Raw genomic sequence first — 23,594 nt, 5'->3', positions numbered from 1 at the left:
AAGCTCCAACCTTCTCAACTGACAGTCATTCACAGAAGGGAAGGGAGGCGGGGCGGGGGGGTTGGGGGGGGGGATCCAGGAAGTCGTGTACAAAAATACAATTTCTATATCCTTTCTATTTTCCCTATTGTCTCTCTCACTTGGTAGATCCAAATACGAGGGCAATCCTTTGCTTCAGGTATAATTAATTTGTGTACCAAGTTTTAAAATTCTTTTTGAATAGTTTAAATAAGCAAAAAAAGTAGATACATCATCTGTGGTTTTAAATTGTATTCTAATTAGATAGTGTGGTATACTGAAAAGAAGAATGGGCTTGGGAGTCCAAATGACCTGATGGATTCAAACACTCTCTCTGATCTTTAGTGTCTTTAACCACTTTGGTGTGGCTTCCTCTACTTTCTATCTACCTCACAGGGTGATTGTGAGGACCAATGAAAATGTACACTTTGCAAAGCTTAAAGCCCAATATAAATGCCATTAATTATTTATTTCCATGATAAAGTTGATAGGAATCACTAAAAGATAATCTTAATCCTTGGTCAAATATGTAAAAGCATCATTTCCCACACTAAAAACTCATCATCACTGTCAACAATTTCATAAAGAACAACTTTGGCTACTTCTTTAAAAAATCAGAATTAAAGATTCTTTCCTCTTTGCCAAGGTGAATGCAAAGCATGAAGCCACCTTGTCCTCTGCAATGCAGTGAAAAAGCTATACTAACTAAATGCACCTGTTGAGAAATCAGAGATTTAAAAGGGCAAACAATTTCATCTCTTGGCCCCAAGAATCGATTATCCTATGATATGGCTACAAGGAAAAAGAAAAGCACATTCACGATTTTATTTTGTGTCATCTAACAGACAGAGAGCTCCACCAGAAAAAAATGCAGCAAGAATAGTGCTTAGCAACACCCCATCACATTCTGGCATAAGGGCCTACCTTACAACTAGACCACCTTTCCCCCGATTAGTGCTAACTATAAAAGACATCAATAACAAATATTTAACATAATATGAAATTCTCACCAATTATACTTTCAGAAAGGACTTCATCTTCATTACAAAGCTGTCAGTTTCTGCTATTCCAGAAAGGTAACAATGGTTAATGTTTTACCTACTACAGTCACTGCCAAGTCTCCCTAAGTTACACTGGTGTGTGGTACCCCCAAATTCAACATCAAAACATTTTAAAATGTTACTTGCTCTATTTCTCCTCACCTCTGAGCCTGTCAGAACTTTAAAATAATAAAACTTCCAGTTTCAGTTTTCACTTTTAAATTTTTCTTTTACAAAGAGGTCTTTTTAAGGCCAAACTTTAATTATGTCATACCTAAGAAATAAACAATGTAGAGGGAAAAAATTCTTTCATCCAACCAGGTGAAACTTTTATTGAATAAACTCTTAATTTTCCTAAGACTGAAACTAGAGGATCTCTTAAAAAAAGTTCACCATGGGAACTAGTTACACAGGAACAAAGAGTCTGACCAAAATGTAGGGAAAAGTTCTTAGGCCTCCATGTGGAAGAGTCCTTTACACAGAGTTTAATAGTGAAAGTAAAAGAATCTAAATATGGTAAAAATGTTTGATTGTTTTAATTACAAGAAAGATGTTTTCGTTCTTTATTTTACATCAAAATCATCAACATTTCCATCTAGTCATCTAACTTTATTTCATTAATTTTCCTAATCCCACACTAGCAAACTGATAGCTGAGAAAGTTAACCAGTAAGAATTTTTAACTGCAGCCAGATAATTTAGGGGGAAAAAAAATGAGTTTTATGTTCCATTTACTCAAATTATAGAGTCATTTGTGCACAATGCTTACCTAGTTGTTGAGTTATTAATGGTCTCAAAACATTCCATAATATGCTATTCATTTAATGATCAAAAAGTTAGAACAAATGCTTTGCTCACAACTAAAATCATTAAAATTTTAACTTTAATAACCTTAATTCTTGTTTTATTTTAAATAGCTTATTGTATACATCATCTCAATCTTCAATGACTTATTTAAAAGTGATACAGTATTTTCAACTAGCCATTTTTTCCAGTGTAATTTGTATCACTACGTTACTTTTATTATATAATCCACACACAAAAACAATATATCACTCAAGAAGTTCAATGAGTGGTATAATTCAATGGAGTTCTCAAGCATTTGGATATCAAGTAAACTTCAGAAAAAAAAAACTGCAACAGCAATAGCAAATTATCAAGGTATATGTATCATTTGATACAATGGACATGTTCCTAAAAACTGGAGTGCAAACTGAGTGGTGCTCACTAATTTTAAGGGAATTTCAGAGCCAATTCTATGTAGAATAATCATACCCTAACTTAAACTGTGAGTTTGTTTCAGGTTCTAATCAGTTTTTCTTTTAAGTGGAATATTCCTGTATAGAAAGGAAATATCTACCTTTACTAGTACAGAAATGCCACTAAACACGGTTCATAGGTCCAATAACAAATACACCCAATGTATATCAAAGGTGTTTGTTTTCTGTTTAGATTTTTCCCAGACAGATGTTCCTCTTCCCCTTACCTCCCAGCTTCTCAAGCCCTAGGTTGGGAATACAAATCTCTGTGTACTACAAACAAATTCTAAACAAAAAACGATCTAATCATACAGTCTGTAAATTATTAAGGGGAAAGCAGTTAAGAGATTGGAAGGATTATCAGAATCTACCATTAGCTTGCTAATCAATTTCCACTACTTGTATAAATTTTATTTTGTACACTTCCCTTTACCAGTTATAATGGCATAACTGGATTTTTAATTAGACCTTAAAATATTTCAAGATACTTTATAAGATGAAAGATGGAATTTAATTCACCAGATAACACAAAAGATACACTTAATTCCCAGTGGCTTTTTTCAATGCATGTACATCAATAGTTACCGCAGGTAAGTTCAGCTATTCCTTGAATTAAGAGATGTCAACTATAATATTAAGATGTACCAAAATAACTGTTGGTTTCCTTGCCCAAAAGAGAATTAAAAGGATTGTCAATTTTTTCCGCTACCCCAACCAAAACATAAAAATCGTGCATTCTACTCATCTAAAGTATTTGCGGGTATAGAACCTTAGCAACAAAAGGGACATTTGAGATCAACCCTGTTCAACACAGTTCAGTTACAGATGAAGAAAAGGAAGCCCAGAGGCTCTGACTTGCTCAAGGTGTAACCAAGGGTACTCTTCTGACTACAGAACACTTCCATCTTGATACAACACTCCAAAATAAAATCTAAACAAGGGCTTACTGCTATAAATTCAACATAGGAGATGGAATAGGCCTGAATTTCCATGAATCTGTGCTACCGTACTTATGAACGCCCTAATAAAATGGTCACTGTCCAATGACCCACGGTGTAAGAGGTTTTTTTAGTGCAATTCTCTGAAGGTGTTAACAACTGTCCAGGTGAATGTTTTTCAAGGAACTATCAGTAAATAAAAAATTTAAATTGCCTAGGTTCAGTGTGCTGGGTAGAGAGGAGTCTGGAAGACCCCCCCCACCCCCCTCCCCGCTAGTCGTGTGACCCTGGGCAAGTCACTTCCGTTCTGCCTCAGTGGGCTCGCCTGTAAAATGGGGATGATAATAGCCCTACCTGCCAGGTGGTTGTGAGACTCGATCGAGATAATAACAGTACAGCGTTCAGCACGGAGCCTCTTGACAGCAGCTGCACCGACTAGTCCTCCAGTCCATAGCTTAGGGGGGCACACCGGCCGGGGGCCCCCTCCCCGCAGCTGCACCCCGGGCTCGGACCGAAGGCGAACGGAAAACAAAGGGCCGAGCCGAGGACCCCGGTCCCCTCGGCGGGTGAGGCTGTGCGCCCCCCCTCCGGCCCCCCCACCCCGGCCTCCGGGCCCACTTTCGCTTTGTGCTCACAATGCGGCGGCCCCGAAGCGCTTCCCTTCCTCCCGGCCGCAGCCGCCATGTTCGCCTCCTCCTCCATGTGCCCTGCCAGCCCCTCCCCCCCGCCCCGCGCCCCCACGCCGGCCCGGGGGTCGCGGGGCCCAGACAAAAGGCCCGGGGGGGTGGGGGTGAGCGGGGCGGCCCGCGGGCCCCAGCAGTTGGGGGCCGGCTCCGGACAGGGGCGGCGCGGCCGGTTGGGCCCCCTCCCCCTTCCCGCCCCCCCCTCCGGGCACCTTTTTCTTCTCCAGGTTGCGGAGCTTCTTGTCGATCACGCCCAGGATCTGCTTCATGGCCTCAGTCTGCACCGAGCTGGTGCCGCCGCCGCTCGCGGCCTGCTGCTGCTGCGACCCCGCCGCCGCCGCGCCCGCGGGCCCCGAGGCGCTGCCGGCCGCCTCAGCTCCGGAGGAGGAGGAGCCCGGCGGTGGCCCGGACGCTTTGCCGCTGCTGGTGGTGTTGGTGGCCGAGGGCATCTTGGACACCGACAGGGGCGAGAAGACAAGAGGGCCGGGTTAGGAGGGAGAGCGAGAGAGCTAGCGACCGGAGGGCGGACGGGGGCAGGCGCGGGACAAAACGCGACGCACCGGGCGGGCCGCCGAGCCCGCCCTACTGGGGGCGCGCGCACGACGCTCGGGGGTCGGGACTGGGGGAGGGAAATGCGGGGCCGGACGCGCGCGCGAGGGAGCGAGCACGAGGCCGCCTAAGGGAGGCCGAGCGCGCGCGCGCAGGCCGGGAGGGAGGCGCGCGCCGGGCCCGCTCGCCGGACCCTGCCCCCCCCACCCCCACGCGAGCCTCTTCCCCCGGCCTTGGCCGCCCCGGGGCCCGCGGCTAGCGCCGGGGGCGGGGCCTCGCAGCGCCCGCCGCCAACGGCCGCCGAGCAACGGTCCCCGCCGGGCGGGGGGAGGGGGGGTGGGGCGGCCCTCCGCCACCGCCTCCTGAGCGGGGACGCGACCGGCGGACCGAGGTGGGGGGGTGGACCGGAGGCCGCCCCCTCCCCAGGCCGAGGCCGCGGGCCCTGCCGCCGCGCCGGGGCCGGGCTCACCGTGCGTGCGCGGAGGCCGCTAAGGATCCGGAGTGGGGCGGCCGAACGGGGGGGAGGGTGGCGCTGTGTGCCGGGCTGTATTGTACTGTCTGCCGGTGGGCTCAGGCCGCGCCGCGCCGCTCTGCCCCGTCCCTGCTGCTGCACCGAGAGCTGCCGCTAGTGAGGCAGAGGGAGGCGAGCGGGAGGGACTTAGCCAGCCCGGGGGGAGGGGAGCCCGGCGAGGGGAGGGGAGGGAGGCAGGAGGGAGGGGAGGGCGCCGACGAGCGGAGCGAGCCGGGGGCCTGCGCGGCGCCGCGGCCTGCCCGCCGCGAACGCCTGCCTGCCTGCGTGCCCGCCCGGCCGCCGCCCCGGGCCCGCGGGCCCGCGCCGCTTCGTCGCCGCGCCCTCAGCCCGGCGAGGTCCCCGCCAGCGGCGGCGGAGCGGGCGGCGCCGATCCGGCCCTTCGGGCCGCCGCGGGTCCTTCAGGCGAACTAGGCAGCTGCCTGGCCAGGGACAATAGGCGTCTAGCGGTCGGGGGGGGGGGGGGGGGACGGGGGGAAAGCCTGGGCACATCCCTTATATGGAGGGGCGGGGCTGCGGAGCGGGGGCTAGCGGCGCTCCCCCTCCCCCCTCCCGCCGTCTCCTCCCCACCTACGCCCCAGGCCTGTAGGAGATGGGAGATGAAGCGTGCCTAGCAGGGCTCAGAAAACACCGACCCGCCGGGGCAGCGAGGCTCGGGACTTGTTCCGGTGGCCTTCTTCCTAAGGGGCAGCAATGACCGGATACCAAGAGTATGCAAAGTGGGAAGTGAGCAAGTACGAAGCGTCTACTGTGTGCTAGCTGCTGTGCTTCCCTAGAAGGCCTTGTATTCCATGAGGGAAGCCATGTAGCCACCTCTAAATGAAGACAGAATTAGCCGGGGGCGGGCTTGCTCTGGGCCTGAGGGATAATGCCAGGCCTCGGGTTCAAGCCGGTCTTGTAGCTGACCCGCAGTGAGGGGGCCCGGGGCCTGTGCAAAAGCTCGGACAACCCGTGCACCCATCACGGCCATGGTTGGTTTGCACGGTACAGATGAGCCTATAATCTCGATTGCGGTCTAAAGAGAGAACCCGGTGATCACGCTCCTGGAATCACTCCTCCGCAGAGGTTACGGACACAGGTCCTTGTAGACGCTGGGGGGATAAAGACAGCCCCATGCGCAAGGGCTTCGAGTACAGGATGAGGAAGGCACCGGGTCTAGAACTAAGCACGATTCAGGAGAATTGGAGGAGGAAGAGCGGGCGAGCCTGACCCTGAGAGGTGCAGACAAGCAGGGCCACGTGCACCGCGGCCCGAGCCCCGGTCCGGGATGCTCCCGAGGGGGAGGTGGCGGTGTCTGGGGGCGCCAAGCTAGGGAACCCCTCTTGTCTTTGGTCCACTGAGAGCCACAGTGGACTTTGGAGCAGGTAGTGTCCTCGTCGGGCAGAGGCTTCCGGAAGATGATTTTGACAGCCGTGGTTGGATGGGTTGGAGAGAGACTAAAAAAGCAGGATCACCCCGTTAGTAAGATCGTGTAAGAATCCAAGTGAGAGATCCTAAGGGCCAGGAATAAGGCATTATCAGCATGAGAAAGAAAAGGGAAAAAATTAATTCGTGTAAAAATCGGGGTGTGTAACCAGTTACCCCCAAAGGTTTCATGGATGAATTGTGCATTTAATAAGTGTGAGGCAGCCTGGTGAAATATCACCTTGAACCTGGAATCGAGAAGATAGGGAGACGTGTGACCTTGGATAGGTCACTTACCGGCTCTGAACCTCAGTTTGGTCATCTGTAAAGTGGGGGGTGAGAATAGCACATACTTCATAGGATCGTTGCCAGGATCAAATGAGATAAGGGATGAAAAGTGTTCTGTAAAACGTAATATGCCAGAGAAGTGTCAGCTCTTGTTAGAGATCACCTAGTACATCCTCTTCATTTTCCAGATGAGAGAGGAATTGCCGAGTACTTGGAAGGCTGGCCAGGTCTTGTGGATTTTCATCCTTATTTTATAGGAAATAGGACCATTAAGCAACATTTTTTAACAGATTGTGAGGTGATGAAGACTTAAAAGATTCCAATGGCAGTCTGGAAAATGAATTAGAGATTGTGGGAGGGAAGACGAGTAAAGAGGCTATTGTAATAATCTAGGTGTGAGAGGGAGGGGACCAGAACTGGGGTGGTATGCTCAAAGAGAAAAAAGCAGAAGTCTTTATTGCTCCACACTTTTCATCAGTACTTAACCTAAGGAAGATAAAAAGTCACTTGAGGGTTTTTTTAGTCAGGGGGCCGTCGGAGATCTGGGACCCTTCTCCAGGTGGCCTCTAAAGTCCAATTCATCCTACGCTGCATTATTAATCCTTGATCAAGCTTCGAGGAGAAAAAAACTAGCAGAACATAGGACGGTGCCTGGCACATGGTAGACGTTTAATGTTTATTGATAGGGCTATGTCTGTCTATCTACTTCACAAAGACTTATCCTGTTCCATACCAGAAGTTACTAAGCATTTGGCTTTTTAGTTTCAATTTTAATTTCTGTTCATGGTGCGTATCTCATTTTTCCTATTATGTCAAATTTGAATAGTAAGGACTGTCTTTATCTTTACTACTTTCAGTACCTAAAACTACTTTGCTGATGATCAGGAAATATTAATTTAATTGAATCATTGTCTCTCAGCCTTTCCTATGCTACCTTTTCCATTCACTTCTCCATTTCTTTCTGCCTTAACTAGTAGATTAATCAACCCCTGACCCTTCTAGTTCTGGTTAACAAGCCAAAGAAAAGCTCCTAATGACAGGTGAAGTACAAGCAAGGCACTTTAGTAAAGTTAAACTAAGATAAGTAAAGACCGTACTGCTTGCTGGCCCTGGACTCAGGAGGACCTGAGTTCAAATGTGGCCTCAGACACTTGATATACTAGCTGTGTGAAAGACCTTACTGTTTGGAAGGCTGACTGCTGGCCACTCCTTTGTGGTGATCTCCATTTCTTCCCATTGGTGGCAGAAGGGCCAAGATGTCTGCTTTCATATTTAGGTACTGTTCACCATTATGCATGTGCCCTCCGTTGATGTAAATCACAACCACAATATTATCTTGAACTGCTACGGCCAAAAAAAAAAAATCAGTCATCCTATGGCCAACATGCTGGTAACGAGCTTCTTTAAACTAACCCCATCTAGTTCTCAGCTAGCACACGCTTACAGTCTGTGTACAGTCTGGTCCATACTTGGAACCTTTCTAGTTTGAGAGCTTGTGTTCTTTGAGAATCCAAAATAGCCTCCCCCCACAACGAAGATTCAGACTAGAACATAAAGGAAGTATAAATCCAAGAAGCAAGAGTTCAGATCTAACCTGTGATACCTACTTGACCTTGGACAAGTCACTTAACCTCCGGAGCCTCTGTAAAGTGTGATTGAGCTAGATGGCTTCTGAGGTCCTTTCCAGGATCCTATGATACTACAGTTTTATAAATAACACATGAAATATATTTAGAATACTTGCCATAATTTTTCTTAGTTTTTTATCTACCATAGCCCCATGATTACTTCGGTATTAGCCTTCCTATCCCACCAAATTAGGATAATCATAGCTCACATTTATATAATTCTGTATTGTTTGCAAACGTTTTTTCCAACGACTCAGTGAAATAAGGAAACCAAATCTCAAAGGAGTCAGGTGGTTTGCTCTAAGTCCAGCAGCCGTCAGAATTGAGATACAACACTAGTCTTTCCCTGATGTTGAGAAAAGTTGAAGGCAAAAGGCAAGGGGGCCAGCAGAAGATGAGACGAATAGATAGTATCATGGAAACTGAACATGAACTTGGGCAGACTCTGAGAGAGAATGGAGGATACAAAGGCAGGGTGAGCTGTGGTTCCGTGGAGTTGCAAAGAGGAAACGAGCCTTTATTGAGAGCCTGCTATATGCTAGGCACTTTATAAATATTCTCTCACTTGGTCCTCATAGCAACCCTGAGTGATAGGTCTTATCCCCTACTTTACAGTAGAGGTTAAGTGACTTGCCCAAGGTCATACAGCTAATAAAGTGTCTAAGGCTGGATTTGAACTCAACTCTTTCCTATTCCAAGTTTCAGGTTCTATCTACTGTGCCACTGAGCGCTGCCTTTATTGGACTTTTTGGTAGATTAAAAAAAACTTTATTTTTTAATAAAAACAACCAATGGGGCTCAAGCCAGTGGCAAAAGAAAAGAGACACCCCAATCCCTCAGCATCAAGGTACCCTAAAACCCTAAAGTCCATATGTACCCTGCCTGGCTCTGGGGTGATGAGCCAGAGCTAACTACTAAAACTAATACCCTATAACACAGGAAGAGTTCATTAAAGAGATCAGTTATATAAAACAAGACACTATGGGAGGTTAAAGGGGGAAGGTCATTGCCAAGTTGGGATCAGGAATCCTAAAAACTTCTTGGAGGAGTGCCAGGAGTAGGTCAGGCTTTAAAGCAGGTGTTCTGTGGACCCTTTTAGTGGTCAGGTAAAGCCTCTGGAACTCTTCTCAGAATAATGTTTTTAAATAATTGAAAGAAATGCTAAATTGCAGTTAGAGGTTATTGAAAATAAAGATGTAATCTTTTCCCCATAAAAGTACATGGACCCCCTGAAATCTGCCTATAGACTTGAAGGTAAAAACCTCTGGTTTAAAGGAATTAGTTCCTTCCCTGAAGCTGTGCCTGATTGCCTCATGCTGGCATGAAAGTAACTCAGGGTTATCAAAGGCTAGACCAAGAGAGGGTGAGCCCTGACTAGTTCTAAAGCTGTAAAGGCCTAGCGAGGGTACTCTGAGCCTGTTTTGTAAGGCTGGCCTAGCTCAGTGAGGAGGGGCTAAGTAGGAGGAGAGGTTGGCTACAGAGTGCTTATCTTTTTGGCAAGGTCCACTCTGGGTGGCATTAAAATCTGGCGCAGTGACCTAGACTCCTAGTCAATTTCACTACCTGCTTCCTAACCTCCTCCTCCATTATTAGCAGAAATAAAACTTTTCGGTCCAGTCATATTATCTAGAATGATAAACGATGCAGTCACATTGACCAAAAATGGTCTTTAGAAATGACACGCTTTGTGACAAGGTACAGTTTGAAGTATGAAAGGCCTAAAACATTCTGGTTAACCTGTCATTTGTGACCAGCCCAATGTGCATTTGAGTCTCATTTCTGTCTCTCTAGTACCTTTCACCTGCCCCTCATTTTAGTTAAAAAATGAGCTCGCCAGCATCTTTGATCTGCTGTTCTCAATTTGATCATCACAGATTTCTCATTTAAATAATTTGAAGATGTTGAATTTATAGTATCTTTTATTCAGCATGATTTGAAACACTTTACAGATTGATTATCAAAGTCTTGCTGCAGAGCCCCTAATTATCTGACTTCTTGCCAGCTGAAGCATAATGTTGTTCTCTCTGTAGGTAATGCATATTCCATAATGCTTCTTTCCCACTGATGGGAAATTCGTATTGTATTTAGCAATTTCCCTTGAAATGCTGCCCTCCTTGAGAACAGTGATTGCATAGATATGTAAGAGAGAGAAAAAGAGAGTCAAGAACATGGTCTCTGGTGATATCGTTCACTGAAATTTGGTTATATTGGAAATATTTTCACAAGCGGTCAGGCCTTGAAATAATTTCTCAATTAAAAGTGTTCACTAGCACAGCTCCACCCTATATTAATGGTTTACTATTTAAGTATTGATATCTTTTCCCTTATCTTTGGGTTCTAAGAATTTAGTTTAAAGGTCTACTGAATTGTTCAGTTGGAAATGGGAACAATCTTATGCGAAGAAATGGTCCAAAATCGTTTTTTTCTTATATTCCGCTAGCTGCCCTAAAAGGGATTAGTAGGGCTTGGAGGCTATCTAGGTCACCTCCAACTTGAAATCTATGATTCTCTGACCCATCAGTGCCCCTAATGTTTATATATATATATATTATATTATATTATATATAATATATATAATATGCTCAGGAAACCAGTTTACACAGTCTATGGTGTACCATAATGTTCCTTTTCCCCAAAACAAAACTTTTGGTAGAAAAAATGTATTCTTTGACCAGCTAGATGTTATATCTTAGAGAAAGCTCACAGGGAGTGCTGGGAGGCTTTCCTAGGTAAGACAGAATGATTATGGATAGAGTGGATAAGAGGGTTTTGCCTTGGAGCTGCAGTGGCAGGAAGGAAAATGTGGAGAGCAGCCGCACGGTTCTTTAAAAGCCGAACCGAGTGGGTTCAGAGAGGAAGGAAGAATGATGACTCAGCAAGTTTGTCGAGCCTGGGCAAGGAATGGTGTGTACTTGAACAAAAGCAGTGTCAGAGAGTGGACTTGAGGGGGGCATCGAGGCAAAACAGGGAGAAAATAAGATCCGGGATAAGACACTCCAGGGTGGTTTTGTTTTTGTTTTTCAATGCTAGTTCTTGTTTTCTGATTTTTCCCAGCCAGCAAGATAGGTAGGTTCCCTGTGTTGGTTTGGATGGAAGACCCTGGGGGAAACGATCGGCAGTCCTGCCTGAACCTAACCCAGGGACCTTGGCTCATCCCCTCCAAGATCAAAGCTCTGGGGATTCTCAGGTGTTAAGAGTTGTATACTTATTTTTCAGTAAGCAGTGTGGTCTCCTCCTTTGATATTAGACTCAGAAACAGGGTCACTATACCATACATAAGAGTCCCTGCCACAGAGGTTTCATATTGACTTAATTTTAAAGTGGAATGCTATCTGTGTTTTATTTTTATTTATTTTGTTAAATGTTTCTCAATGGCATGTTACTCTGTTTTAGGGCCCACTGTTGTGGGCTGCTTGAGGCCAGGCCGTGTGTTGGGACACCTTTGGTCTAGGAGGGCTTGGATCCAAGGAGATTGATTGTCTGCCTCAGGTGTTTGCTAGCCCTGTGACGGTGGGCAAGAGCCTAGGCTTCCCTGAGAGTCTGTTTTTCCTCATCTGTAAACGGAATAATGAGAATACTCATAGTCACTACCTGACAGAGTTAGGAAGTAAGAGTGAGATTTTACACACACATACACCCACACACACACGCACACGTACATATATGTATGTCTATATGTGTACATCTCTCTGTAGCTTTACAAAGCTTAAAGCGCTATGTCAACAAGATTCGTAGGTGCATAGATTTGGATGGGAAAGGCCCCTTAGAAGCCGTCTAGCCCAGCCCCTTCATTTTACAGATGAGGGAACTGGGGACCAAAAAGTCTAATCAACCCAAAATTGTACATGTAATGACAGACAGGTCCTTTAACTCCAAAGCCATTGTCACCATTGATTTTCACTGCTAGAAGTCATTCACCTGGTCTCCTCTCGAATACTGCAGTGAAGCCGGAGTGCTGAAAGTAAAGGTAGAAAAGCAAAAAAGTGGGAAAAGGAAGGAAGATTACTGTCAGGAATTAGATTTTGGGAGCATGTTGTAAAAATGCTTTGACAGATATTTAAGAAGGAAGGAGAAAGGAGAAAACAACTTATAAGAATATAAGCACTTATATAAATGGCCTACTATGTGCTAGGCACTGTGCCAAGCACTTTTACAAATCCCTCACAACTCTGCAAGGGAGGTCCTGCTATCATCCCCCTTTTACAGCTGAAGAAACTGAGGCAGTCACAGGTTAAATGACTTTTCCAGGGTCACACAGCTAGTAAGTGTCTGAGGCTGGATTTGAACTCAGGTCTTTCTGATTACAGACCTATCTACTGTGCCACCTAGGTGCCTGGTATGGGGCTCTGTGGGGGCGGGGGGGGGGGCAGTATACGCCCAAATTCGTGCACTTGGCACATGGTAAGCATTTCATAAGTATGTTTTTCATTCATTCTTTGACCCAAGAGAAGCAGAGAATGACAATAAAAATATTTGCAGTTCTACTACTGAAACTTATTTCTTCCGACTAAAGCATTATTCCTTATTAAAATGAAGATATAAAATTTTCAACTTAAAGTATAATCTTAATCATTGAAATCCTAGTGTAAATTAGTTTTCAGATTATTTTCAAAGTGCCACATAGCTAAGACCAGATCCATTCAGGAATGAGCCACACAATAGGTGTCTTTTCATGTGAGCATGGGATGAAAATAGTGACGAGTACATTAGAGATCGTAGGCCCTGGGTAGGATGCTGAATTGCACAGGGCATCATGAAACCACTGGACCACCAAGGACTTGAAGGGTGCCAAGAATGGGCGAGAAGATTGGCTCTTCATCCCATGGTAGAGAGGCCCATCTTTATCAATCGAATCCAATGCAACATGGATTTATTAAACACCTACTATATAGTAGGCACTAGTCTGGGTACTGGGAGCACAAAGACAAAACAAAAATTCTATTAAGGGAAAACATGTAAACAGATAAGTACATATATGTTCTTAAATATATATATATATATAGGTGAACAGACATAAACTATTTACTTGAATGAACATGAGAAGTAATTAACCATTATACTCAGAGGGATGAATTACTTAAAGCTTTGTATTTATAAGGAAACAAAAGATTGGTTTCTTTACCAAACAGTTGGTAAAGAAACAGTTGACTAACATGTCCTTTCCCTTTTCTGGTCTTAACTGACTCACCTATAATAGAGAGTTGGACTATATGATCTCCCAGGTCTCTTCCAACTTCAATACTGTAGGATTTGGTGATTAGTGAATGTCCTAAAACCAAAAGCTTTGGGAAAACTTTATAATAGATATAAAAAATAACTGTATAATGACTAGAAAAAGAAAAAAAAAACAATTTTCAGGAAAGCAGATGTGTTTTCATCTGTACAAGGAACTCTCGGTATAGATAATCCCCCTGCACCGAACGCAACTAAACTGTATTATAGAATCAGAGGGAGTTACCCAAGGGCACTGGGGTTAAAATAATTTACCCATGGTCACTATATCAGAGACAGGACTGGAGCTATCATCTTCCTGCCTCCAGAGTTAGCTCTCTGTCCATTATGCCACACGGCTTCCACAAGTAAACTTTATCCAGTCATTTCGGGGCCAAGCATGGGTATTCTTCCCTAGCCTATGGCTGCATTGTACTTCCCACCCTTTTCATGGTCAAGTGGGACAAAGACTGGACTAGGAAGAGCTGGATTCTAGTCCAGGCTCTGCCCCAAAGTAGCTGGGTGAATTTCTTCATTGATTTGGATAAGCAATAGTGTTCAACTGCACAGGACTCCTCCCCCTACCTCTTGTAGGTGCCTTGGGCAAATCTTTTCATAAATTCAGTTTTCTCATCAGGAAAATAGGTTAGGCTTGGTGGCCTCTGAGATCCCATGCACAGTTTGCACAAGTATACAAGAGACTTCCTTTTTTTTTTAATCAGTAGAATTCTCAGTCTTAGTTTTGGGGGTACAGTGATTTCTTCACTTTCAGAAATCAGTGCATTTTTACAAGTTGGAATACGCCAGGATCTCAGATTGTCCTCTTTGTTTAGAATAAGTCACAGGAAATATGCAAAAGTTCCTCTGACCTTAGTTTAGGAAGTGTGACTTACAGGTAATGGGGAAAGCTAGGCAGTCAATTAGCATTTCAAAAGGGGACCTGCCTTTATGATTAAGGTTTGGGGTTCTCCTTTTTGAGAGTAGTCAGTAGGTTGGAGAATAGAGGTTCTTAACCTGGGTGGGGGGGCAGTCCTTGAATTTTTGAAAAAAGTTTTTAAAATAAGTATTTCAAATAGAATTGCTTTCTTTTGTAATCCCATGAATTTTATACATTTAAAAACATTACTTAGAGAAGGGTCTATAGGCTTCATCAGACTACCAGAAGGGTCCATGATGCCAAAAAGGTTTGGAACCTCAGTCCTAGACGCTTAAGGGAAGCTATTTTTAGGTGCAAACAAGGAAGAAGGGGCTCCGAGCTAAGCCCTAAGTTACCTTCTATGGAAAGGAAGCTTGGACTGATTTCTGGCCATAGGTCCCACCAGTAAATTAAAGGCGTACCTGGGGGCATTTGTGTTTTTAAGGTTTAATGTGAGTTTTTGTGCTCCAAATTGGCCTCCTGACTCTAGCCTGAGATTGTTTTCTACCCGACCTTTGTTTCCAGCTTCCAATCCTTTGAAGCCAGTATCTAAGAATTGCATTTACCTCAATAAACCTTTAGCTTTCTTTAACAAATGCTCTGGGTTCCTTACCCACTAGTCTCCCCAATTTTCACCTCTCTCCTTCCCTCATGGCAAATCTATTGCTTCCGGAAGGGATCAGTCCCTTTTGCCATCTGAATATTTAAAAGCATTAAACAACTTTTTTTTTTTAAAGGCAATATAAAGAAACATGAGTTACTCAGAAACAATTTCACACTCTGAAATGCTTTTAGCCTGAAAGACTGAGAATAATGACTTTTCTCTCACAGGTCAGTCTTCCACCATCTGGAACCCAGCCAAGAAAGTGAAAGTGGCAAAAAGAAATACACACACACACACACACACACACACACACACACACACACCCACCACCACCACCACCACCACCCCACTACCCCACTGAGCATTTAGGAAAGGGATTCCCAGGATCCTAACTCCACCTTTAGACCCGAGCCTACTGTCTCTGAATTGTACATAAAATTACAGTGAATCTAGTTGAGTGTCCTAAGGTTACAACAAACACTTGAGTAGAAGTGGGCGGGGTGGATGGCTGTGGAAACTGACGCCAATTCTCAAAGCTGGACTTCTCAACTCCACAGCCCATTGATGTGGAACCATTGGCGCTCCCACTCAATAGCCTGAAGCGTCACTGTAAAGCAGTAATAACTGAGTCAGCACGAAAAGATCATGTTACTTTCCACGTCTTCAATTTAAGAAGTGGATTAAAAAAAAAACACCCTAGTATTTAGCTCTTGATAAAAATTCCAAGACCAGGCTTAATCCTTTGCATCTTTATTTTGACTCTCTACCTACATTAAGTGATACCTTGGTCTCACCCTTCCAAAGGTCCAGAGATTTTTTTTTTTTTAAAAAGGAAAGTTAACAAAAATAAAATAAAAAGGAAAGTTAAGGAAGACCCTTTGAAAATTCAGTTCCATGGTTATTGAATCCCTTCGATGTACAAGGCACTGCAACAAATAGCTGAAAGAGAAAAATAGGTCATTATATATGCCCTCATGGAGTTTGCTGTCTAGTAGGGAATGTCAAGTAAATCCATAATCATTTTATTAAGTGACTGATAATGTGCCGGTCACTGTTCTTGCTCCTGGGGACACAAATACAAAGAATGAAACCCTGTTGTAAGGGTACTTACATTCTAATTAGGGAAGGGAAGCACCTACTATGTGCTATGTACTTCTACCATTATTATCCAATTTGATTCCCACAACAACTCTTCAAGGTAGATGCTATTATTAATCTCCGTTTTACAGTTGGGGAAACTGAGGTAGATGGGGTTAAATGACATGGCCAGGTTCACACAGCTAGTGTCACAGGCAGTATTTGAACTCAGGTAGTATTGGCTCTAAGTCTAGTGTTCTGTTCACCGAGCCACCTAGCTACCTCTGGGAAGCATAAGTACACAAATAAACTACAAAGTCATAGAGAAGAGGAGACTGGGTACAGTGGGAAGAACAGAGTCAGAAGTCCTGGGTTCAAGTCCCACCTATGCTACTTACTACCTATATGGCCTTGAACAAGTCACATAATATCTATGGGCCTCAGTTTGGACTAGATGCCCTCTAAGATCCTTTTGGAACTATATTCCTATTGAATAAAAAGTTATGGGAATTAAAAGGACGACAGAGATGGATTCTGGATGAAAGCTTGATGGAGGACGTATTATTTGATCTAGACCTTGAAGTATGGATAGTATCCTGATAGTCAACAAGCACATAGTAGGTACTTAATAAATGCCTATAGCGTGATTGATTGACAGATGGAGAATGCACTCCCTCATGGGGAACAGGTTGAGCCAAGGCACAGGAGCAGAAGGCAGGAAGAGTTCAATAACTGACTAGCAGCCATTTGGGAGAGACAAGAAATCTTGTCAAGAAAATTAGAGATATCAAGGAAAACTTTCATGCAAATATGGGCATGATAAAAGACAAAAATGGTAGGAATTTAAAAGAAGCCAAAGAGAGTAAGAAGTGGCAAAAGTAGCCCAAAGAACTATACAAAAAACATCTTAACATCACTGATAACCACAATGGTGTGGTTACTGATTGAGAACCAGACATCCTGGAGATTAAGTTAAGTGGGCCTTAGAAAGCACTGCTAATAGTAAGGTTAACAGAGGTGATAGAATTCCAGCGGAGCTATTTAAAACCCTAAAAGATGATGCTGTTAAAGTGCTGTGCTCACTATGCCAGCAAATTTGGAAAACTCAACAATGGCCACTGGATTGGTAGAGATCAGTCTATGTCCCAGTCCTAAAGAAGGGCAATGCCAAAGCATGTTCAAATTACCCAACGACTGTGCTCATTTCACATGCCAGCAAGGTTATGAAAACTAGGCTTCTGCAATATGTGAACTCAGAATTACCAGAAGAGCAGGTTGGTTTTCATAGAGGCAAAAGAACTCGAGACCAAATTGCCAACATTCAGTGGACTATGGAGAAAGCAAGGGAGTTCCAAACATCTACTTCTGTTTCATTGCCTACACTAAAGCCGTTGTGTGGATCACAACAAAATGTGGCAAGTCCTCAAAGAGAACAGAGTATCAGATCATCTTACTTGTCTCCTGAGGAACCTGTATGCAGGCCAAAAAGCCATGGAACCAAACATGGAATAACTGATTAGTTTAAGATTGGGAAAGGAATATGATTAGGCTGTATATTATCACCTTATTTTTTTAACTTATACGTGGAGTACATTATGTGAAATGCCAGGCTGGATGAACCAAAAGCCAGGAGAAATGTCAACACACTCTGATGGCAGAAAGTGAAGAGGAATTAAGAAGTCTCTTGATGAGGGTGAAAGAGGAGAGTATAAAAGCTGACTTGAAGCTTAACATCCAAGAAAATAAGATATTTGGCCATTGGTCCCATCACTTCCTGGCAAATAGAAGGAGAAGAAACAAGCAGTGTCAGATTTTATATTCTTGGGCTCCAAGATCACTGCAGATGGCCACTACAGTCATGAAATTAAAAGACACTTGCTCCTTAGAAGGAAAGCAGTGGCAAATCTGGACAACATACCAAAAAGCTTGCCAACATAGATCCATATAGTCAAACCTATGGTTTTTCCAATAGCAATGTATGGCTCTGAGAGTTGGACTACGAGGAAAGCTGAGCACTGCAGAATCAACACTTTCAAAAATTGTGGCTCTGGAGAAGACTTGAGAGTCCTTTAAGCAGCAAGGAGGTCAAATAAGTCAGTACTTCAAGAAATTAATTCAGAATATTCATTGGAAGATCAAATACTGAAGCTGAAGTTTAAATACTTTGGCTACATAATGAGAAGATGGGACTCATTGGAAAAGGCCATGATGTTACGAAAGATTGAAGGCAAAAGGAAAAGGGTTCTGCAGAGAATGAGATAGATAGATAGTGTCATGGAAGCAAAGAACATGAAGCTGGAGAGACTCTGAGAGATAGTGGAGGATAGAAGGGCCTAGCATACAATGGGCTTTGGGGTGGTGAAGAGTTGGACATGACTGAACAACAACTACCAGCCTAGTTTGGCTGGAACACAGTGAGGATAAATAAAGAGAAGGTTAGAAAGATAATTAGGAAATAAATTTAGGGGAGCCTTAAAAGGAAGGCCAAAGAATTGAGATTTGATTTGGCAAACTATAGGGAGCCATGGAAGATTTTTGATCAGGTTTTAGGAGAGACTTGAGGGAGGGGCAGAGTTAGGTTAAGAAGCCTATTTTTAACAGTTCAAACAGAAGGTAACGGGGATCTAAATGGGAGTAAGAATGAAGAAAAGTGAACAGATGTGAAAGTATTTCCTAGGTCATTAAAACTACTGGATTTGGACTTTGTTCATTAAACAATGGGGTGAGTGGGTGCTCCTCCTCTCCCTAAGAACCTTGTATTCAATTACTTTGTATCTATTCTTGTATATACATATATATATATTCTGTGTGTGAGTGTGTATGTATCTCTCTTTATCTTTCTCTGCCTATTCTCCCTCTCTATTTTCTCCCCTGATAAAATGGAAGCTCTTTGAGGGCAGGGACTATTTCATTTTTTTATTTGTTACCCCAATACCTGGTGTATAATAGGTGCTTAATAAATGCTTGAAGCTTGATTTATCCTAAGAAGCCCATTAGGCTTTGCCTCAGGAGCTCTTCTCCCCCTGTCTTCTGCTTCTGTCCCAGAGTCCCTTAGTCAAGGTGCCCCTCTCCCAGACCCCGCCTCCCCCCACTAATCTTTGTGAGAGTGAGGGTCAGATTCTCTGGGCAATGAGCTACCCCTTTCCCCAGGGTAACGGTACCCAAGTTTGGTTTATCCTTGCCCCACCATTTTCCCTCATACTCCAGTGGCCAGTCTTTTGGGTCTCTGCCACCATTCTCCTCCCAGCCCTAATATTATTTTTGCCCCCAGGTGAAAGAGTTCCTTTCTAGAGCTTCTGGTTCTGAGTATTTACTCCCTGCCTTATCAAGGAAGAGGAAGGAAATGGTACAAATGGTATACTTTAATGCTTTTTAAAAAATGTTATTAGCTGAAAGTGGTTCAGAGCTAGTAGTGGCAAACTTTTGCACGAGTCTACACAGATTAATTAAGTTTAATTAAGTTTTTGTACAGCTGCCTCAGTATTTACTAGTCTTACCAATTTGTCAGCCTGGTGGGTGCCAACTTTAGCTAAAAGAAGTTCTTTGCATTATAATAAGGATCCTCCTCTGACACCTCCTCATGGTATAGAAGTGACCCTGTATCCTTGAAAGTTATACCAGTGGAGGGCAAGGCCTGACAAGATGTTATCAATCTAAAGCTGCCTAATTAGGAGTCAGGCAGTAGATCTGTGGATCTGTCATTTAAGGCCCCAACAAATAAAGAAGCTCGATCACCAAAGGCTCAGCCACTAGGTCATGGCTTTTATGGACAGAATCATTAAAGTCAGAAGATGAGTGCAAATTCTGACTCAACTTTTTTTTAAGATTTTATTTATTTTTATTTTTTTCGGGGGGTGGAGACGGCAGGGCAATTGGGGTTAATTGACTTGCCCAAGGTCACACAGCTAGTAAGCGTGTCAAGTGTCTGAGGCCAGATTTGAACTCAGGTTCTCTTTACTCCAGGGCCAGTGCTCTACTCACTGCACCAACTAGCTGCCCCATGACTTGACTTCTACTACCAGTGCGACCTTAGGTAAATCACTCTTTCTGTCTGGGGCTGAATTTCCTTAATGAATGAAGAGAATTTATTATGTGCAAAGGGGCAGTTAGGTGGTGCTTTGGATAGAGCCCTGAGCACGGAATCAGGAAGACTCATCTTCATTAGTTCAAATCTGGCCTCAGACATTTGCTAGCTGTGTGACACTGGGCAGGTTACTCAACCTTGTTTGCCTCAGTTTCCTCATCTGTAAAATGAGCTGGAGAAGGAAATGACCAAACTACTCCAATACCTTTGTCAAGAAAACCCTGAAGACCTGGCAATAGACAAGTAGGTCTATTTCACTTTTGAGCATCCCTGACTGGTCACTTTCTTCACATTGGCCAAAATCAGGTTATTTAAATACAGTTTTTAAAAAATCTATCAAAATAGGATTAAAAAGATTATACATCAGACCTATTGTATTGAGTAGTTTATGTAAATTAATTCATCTTTTAAACTGTAAGAAATAAATTCCTTTGGCATACTTTAAAAAAAATTCTGTTTGATATCTTTTGTTTTCACATCGCTTTTGTCTCTCAAAATACTATGTGCCCCTCACCCGGAGAAACTTTCTTTTTAACAAAGAAGAAAAAAAAAAGGAAAGAGAAAAGAAATTTCATAAAATTAACTAACTTGTCAATTAAGTGATGGTATACACCAGGGGTGGGGAACCTGTGGCCTCGAGGCCACATATGGCCTTCTAAGTCTTTGGGTGTGGTCTTTTGACTGAATCCAAGTTTTACAGAACAAATCCTTGTATTAAGGGGATGTGTTCTGTGAAGTTTGGATTCAGTGAAAGGGCCACACTTGAGGAACTAGAGGGTCACGTGTGGCCTCGAGGCTGTGGGCTCTCCGTTCCTGGTATGCGTAGTGCTGCACCCCAGTAGCCTCCTCACCTCTGCCAACAAGCATGGAGCAACCTCACATCCCTTGTTTGGAGCGAGGCTTGATTATTTGTTGTCATATCAGAGTGTTCAGTTCTGTTTGTTTGTTTGTTTTTAATTGGTGGATTGTATCATTTGAATTATTGTAGTCTTATCTATTTTCCCTCAAGTCCTTATTTCATTTGGCATCAATTCATATAAGCTTCCCATGCTTTTCCATATTCCTCAAGTTTATTCCTGTGGTGAGCATTCTTAATTTTAATTTTTTCAAAAGATAACATTGTGAACAGTTGGCCTCAATACTTGAGTATAGTAGCCAGATCTGCCCTATTTCTGGTCAGCTAGGTAGTATAGCAGATAGAGCACCAGGCCTGGAGTCAGGAAGACTCATCTTCCTGAGTTCAAATCTAGACTCAGACACCTGTATGACCCTGGTCAAGTCACTGAACCCTGTTTGCCTCAGTTTCCTCATCTGTAAATGAGCTGGGGAAGGAAATGGCAAGCCACTCAAATGACAAACCACTCCAGTATCTGCCAAGAAAATTCCAAATGAGGTTATGAAGAGTCAGACACAACTGGACAACAGCAGCAACAGCCCTATTTCAAGCACATGGGCTTTTAACTGGGCAAATGCTCCTTTCACTCCTACTGAGCACAAGTTCTCTGCACCTTTAGTAGGATCATTACATCATAGATCTAGAACCAGAGTGGACCCCAGAGGTCATCTGGTCCAACTCCTGTATTCCATAGATGAGGAAATCAATTTGGAAGGGAGTTCACCTTCCTCATCTCCACTTGTAACAACTTCTATCAATAGTCAGGCACCCAGTCCTGTAATTGACAGTAGCTCTCAGACCATGGATCCTGCTTTCAGCCCAGGTCTCACAGCCATCACCTGGGGAGGCAACTCCTGTGGAGGAGGGCCTGGCCTTCCCATCAAATGCCAAACAACAGCTCTTCCCAAAGCCAGCCTAGATGAAGGAGCATGATGCCCAAAGGGGAAGATGGGAGGCGTCATGCAAGTCAGACTCCCTACCACCCTCCCCTGGATGGCCATCTCCCCTTAGTCTCTGGTGGACATAGTCTGGATCCTGAACCCAAGAGCCCAGGGAATAACAAGTGCCCAGTTCCTTCCACCATCATCTTGGGAAGCAATCTTTGTGGAGATGCAGCCTGGCAACTGCTCCTGTAGGCAGTAAAGCCGTAGCTATTGAAGCTAGAAAAGAAAATTCTTGTCCCCAAAATCCTTGGCACTGTCAAATACCAAGAAACTAATAGAACTTTTATCAGTGGAAGTGACATTCAAGAAGAGGCAGGGCCTCTTTGCTTTGTCGTTTCCCCCTAATGACCATGGGACCTGTTCACCTTTCAGACTTGCATCTGAAACCTTCTATATTTGGTGTCTCCCCCATTTAGAATATAAACTCCTTGAGGGCAGGGATCATCTTACATTTTTATTTGCATCCCCAGTGCTTTGCACATTTTTGTTGTTCAGTCATTTCAATCATGTCTGACTCTTTGTGACCCCATTTGGGGCTTTCTTGGCAAAGATACTGGAGCGGTTTGCCATTTCCTTCTCCAGCTCATTTTACAGATGAGGAAACTGAGGCAGACAGGGTTAAGTGACTTGCCCAAGGTCTCACAGGTTGGAAGTATCTGAGGCCCGATATGAAATCAGGAAGATGAGTCTTCCTGACTTCAGGTCCGGTCTTCTATCCTAGGTGGCATTGCACCATCTAGCTACCCATTTGACATATAGTAGATATTTAATAAATGGTTGCTGATTGGTTGTAATGTCTAGAGAAGATTCATCTTTAGGTTCGTGTTTAAACAGATAACTTCTGGGGTTTCTTCCAACTAGGAGATTCAATGATTTCTCATGCCTGGCTTGAATACCATACTTTTATCTTTACACCCCAGAGCAGACTTCTGTCTATAACCCTTCAACTCTGTCTCACTTAAATTCAATTCAGGAACAAGTCAAGACATCACCTGTAATATCATTAGTCCTCTTTGAAAAAGAAGGTCCAAAACAACAACTGAGCTGGACAGTGACTGATCCATCAACTTGGGTTTATAGATTGTTGATAGATTTATAGGTTATTAGAGTTGGCCAAGACCTTGAAAATTGTCTGTTTTACAGATGAGGAAAGGGAGGACTTGATATGCATAAGATACTGCCAGAGCTGGGACTTGAACTCAGTCTCTTGATTCCCAGTCCATTTCTTTTATCCTAACTAGACTGGGTTACCTGTGAACCTTGTCTTTGTTCTCTTTGGTTTAACACCAGCTTTGAATTCAGGACTTAATAACAGTTTCACCTCATTGACCTGGCATCCTAGTCCGTTCTGACCTGCGTCTACTCACAATATGGCATTAACTTTTGCAGGAAACAGAGCTCTCAAGGAGCTCACAGTCCAATAGGAAGACAGCATGCAAACAACTATGTACAAATAAGATATATCCAGAAAAAAGGGTGGGGAGTAGTATTGTGGAGAACAATTTGGAACTATGCCCAAAGGGCATAA

At 43.9% G+C, this 23,594-nt stretch overlaps 1 protein-coding gene across 2 annotated transcripts in view; it reads right to left on the bottom strand.

Moving 5' to 3' along the window:
- The window catches only part of CAPRIN1 (cell cycle associated protein 1), a 46,338-nt gene extending 41,199 nt beyond the window's left edge, over positions 1 to 5,139 (bottom strand). Inside the window, exons 1-2 of one of the 2 annotated variants that reach the window (XM_036765649.1) lie at positions 4,956 to 5,139; positions 4,150 to 4,386 (exon numbers count right to left, since the gene is read on the bottom strand). In XM_036765649.1, coding sequence (XP_036621544.1) covers positions 4,150 to 4,386 — 237 coding nt within the window. In that variant the 5' untranslated portion in view covers positions 4,956 to 5,139. Of the gene's footprint in view, positions 1 to 1,028; positions 1,082 to 4,149; positions 4,387 to 4,955 lie in introns of those variants that run through there. The other variant, XM_036765650.1, reaches the window with a different exon arrangement.
- Between the last annotated feature and the right edge of the window lie 18,455 nt (positions 5,140 to 23,594).

This window comes from Trichosurus vulpecula, chromosome 6, assembly GCF_011100635.1.
Source record: "Trichosurus vulpecula isolate mTriVul1 chromosome 6, mTriVul1.pri, whole genome shotgun sequence".
Taxonomy (NCBI): domain Eukaryota; kingdom Metazoa; phylum Chordata; class Mammalia; order Diprotodontia; family Phalangeridae; genus Trichosurus; species Trichosurus vulpecula.
Note: the sequence above shows the minus strand (reverse complement) of the source record. Positions and strands in the feature narration are given on the sequence as shown.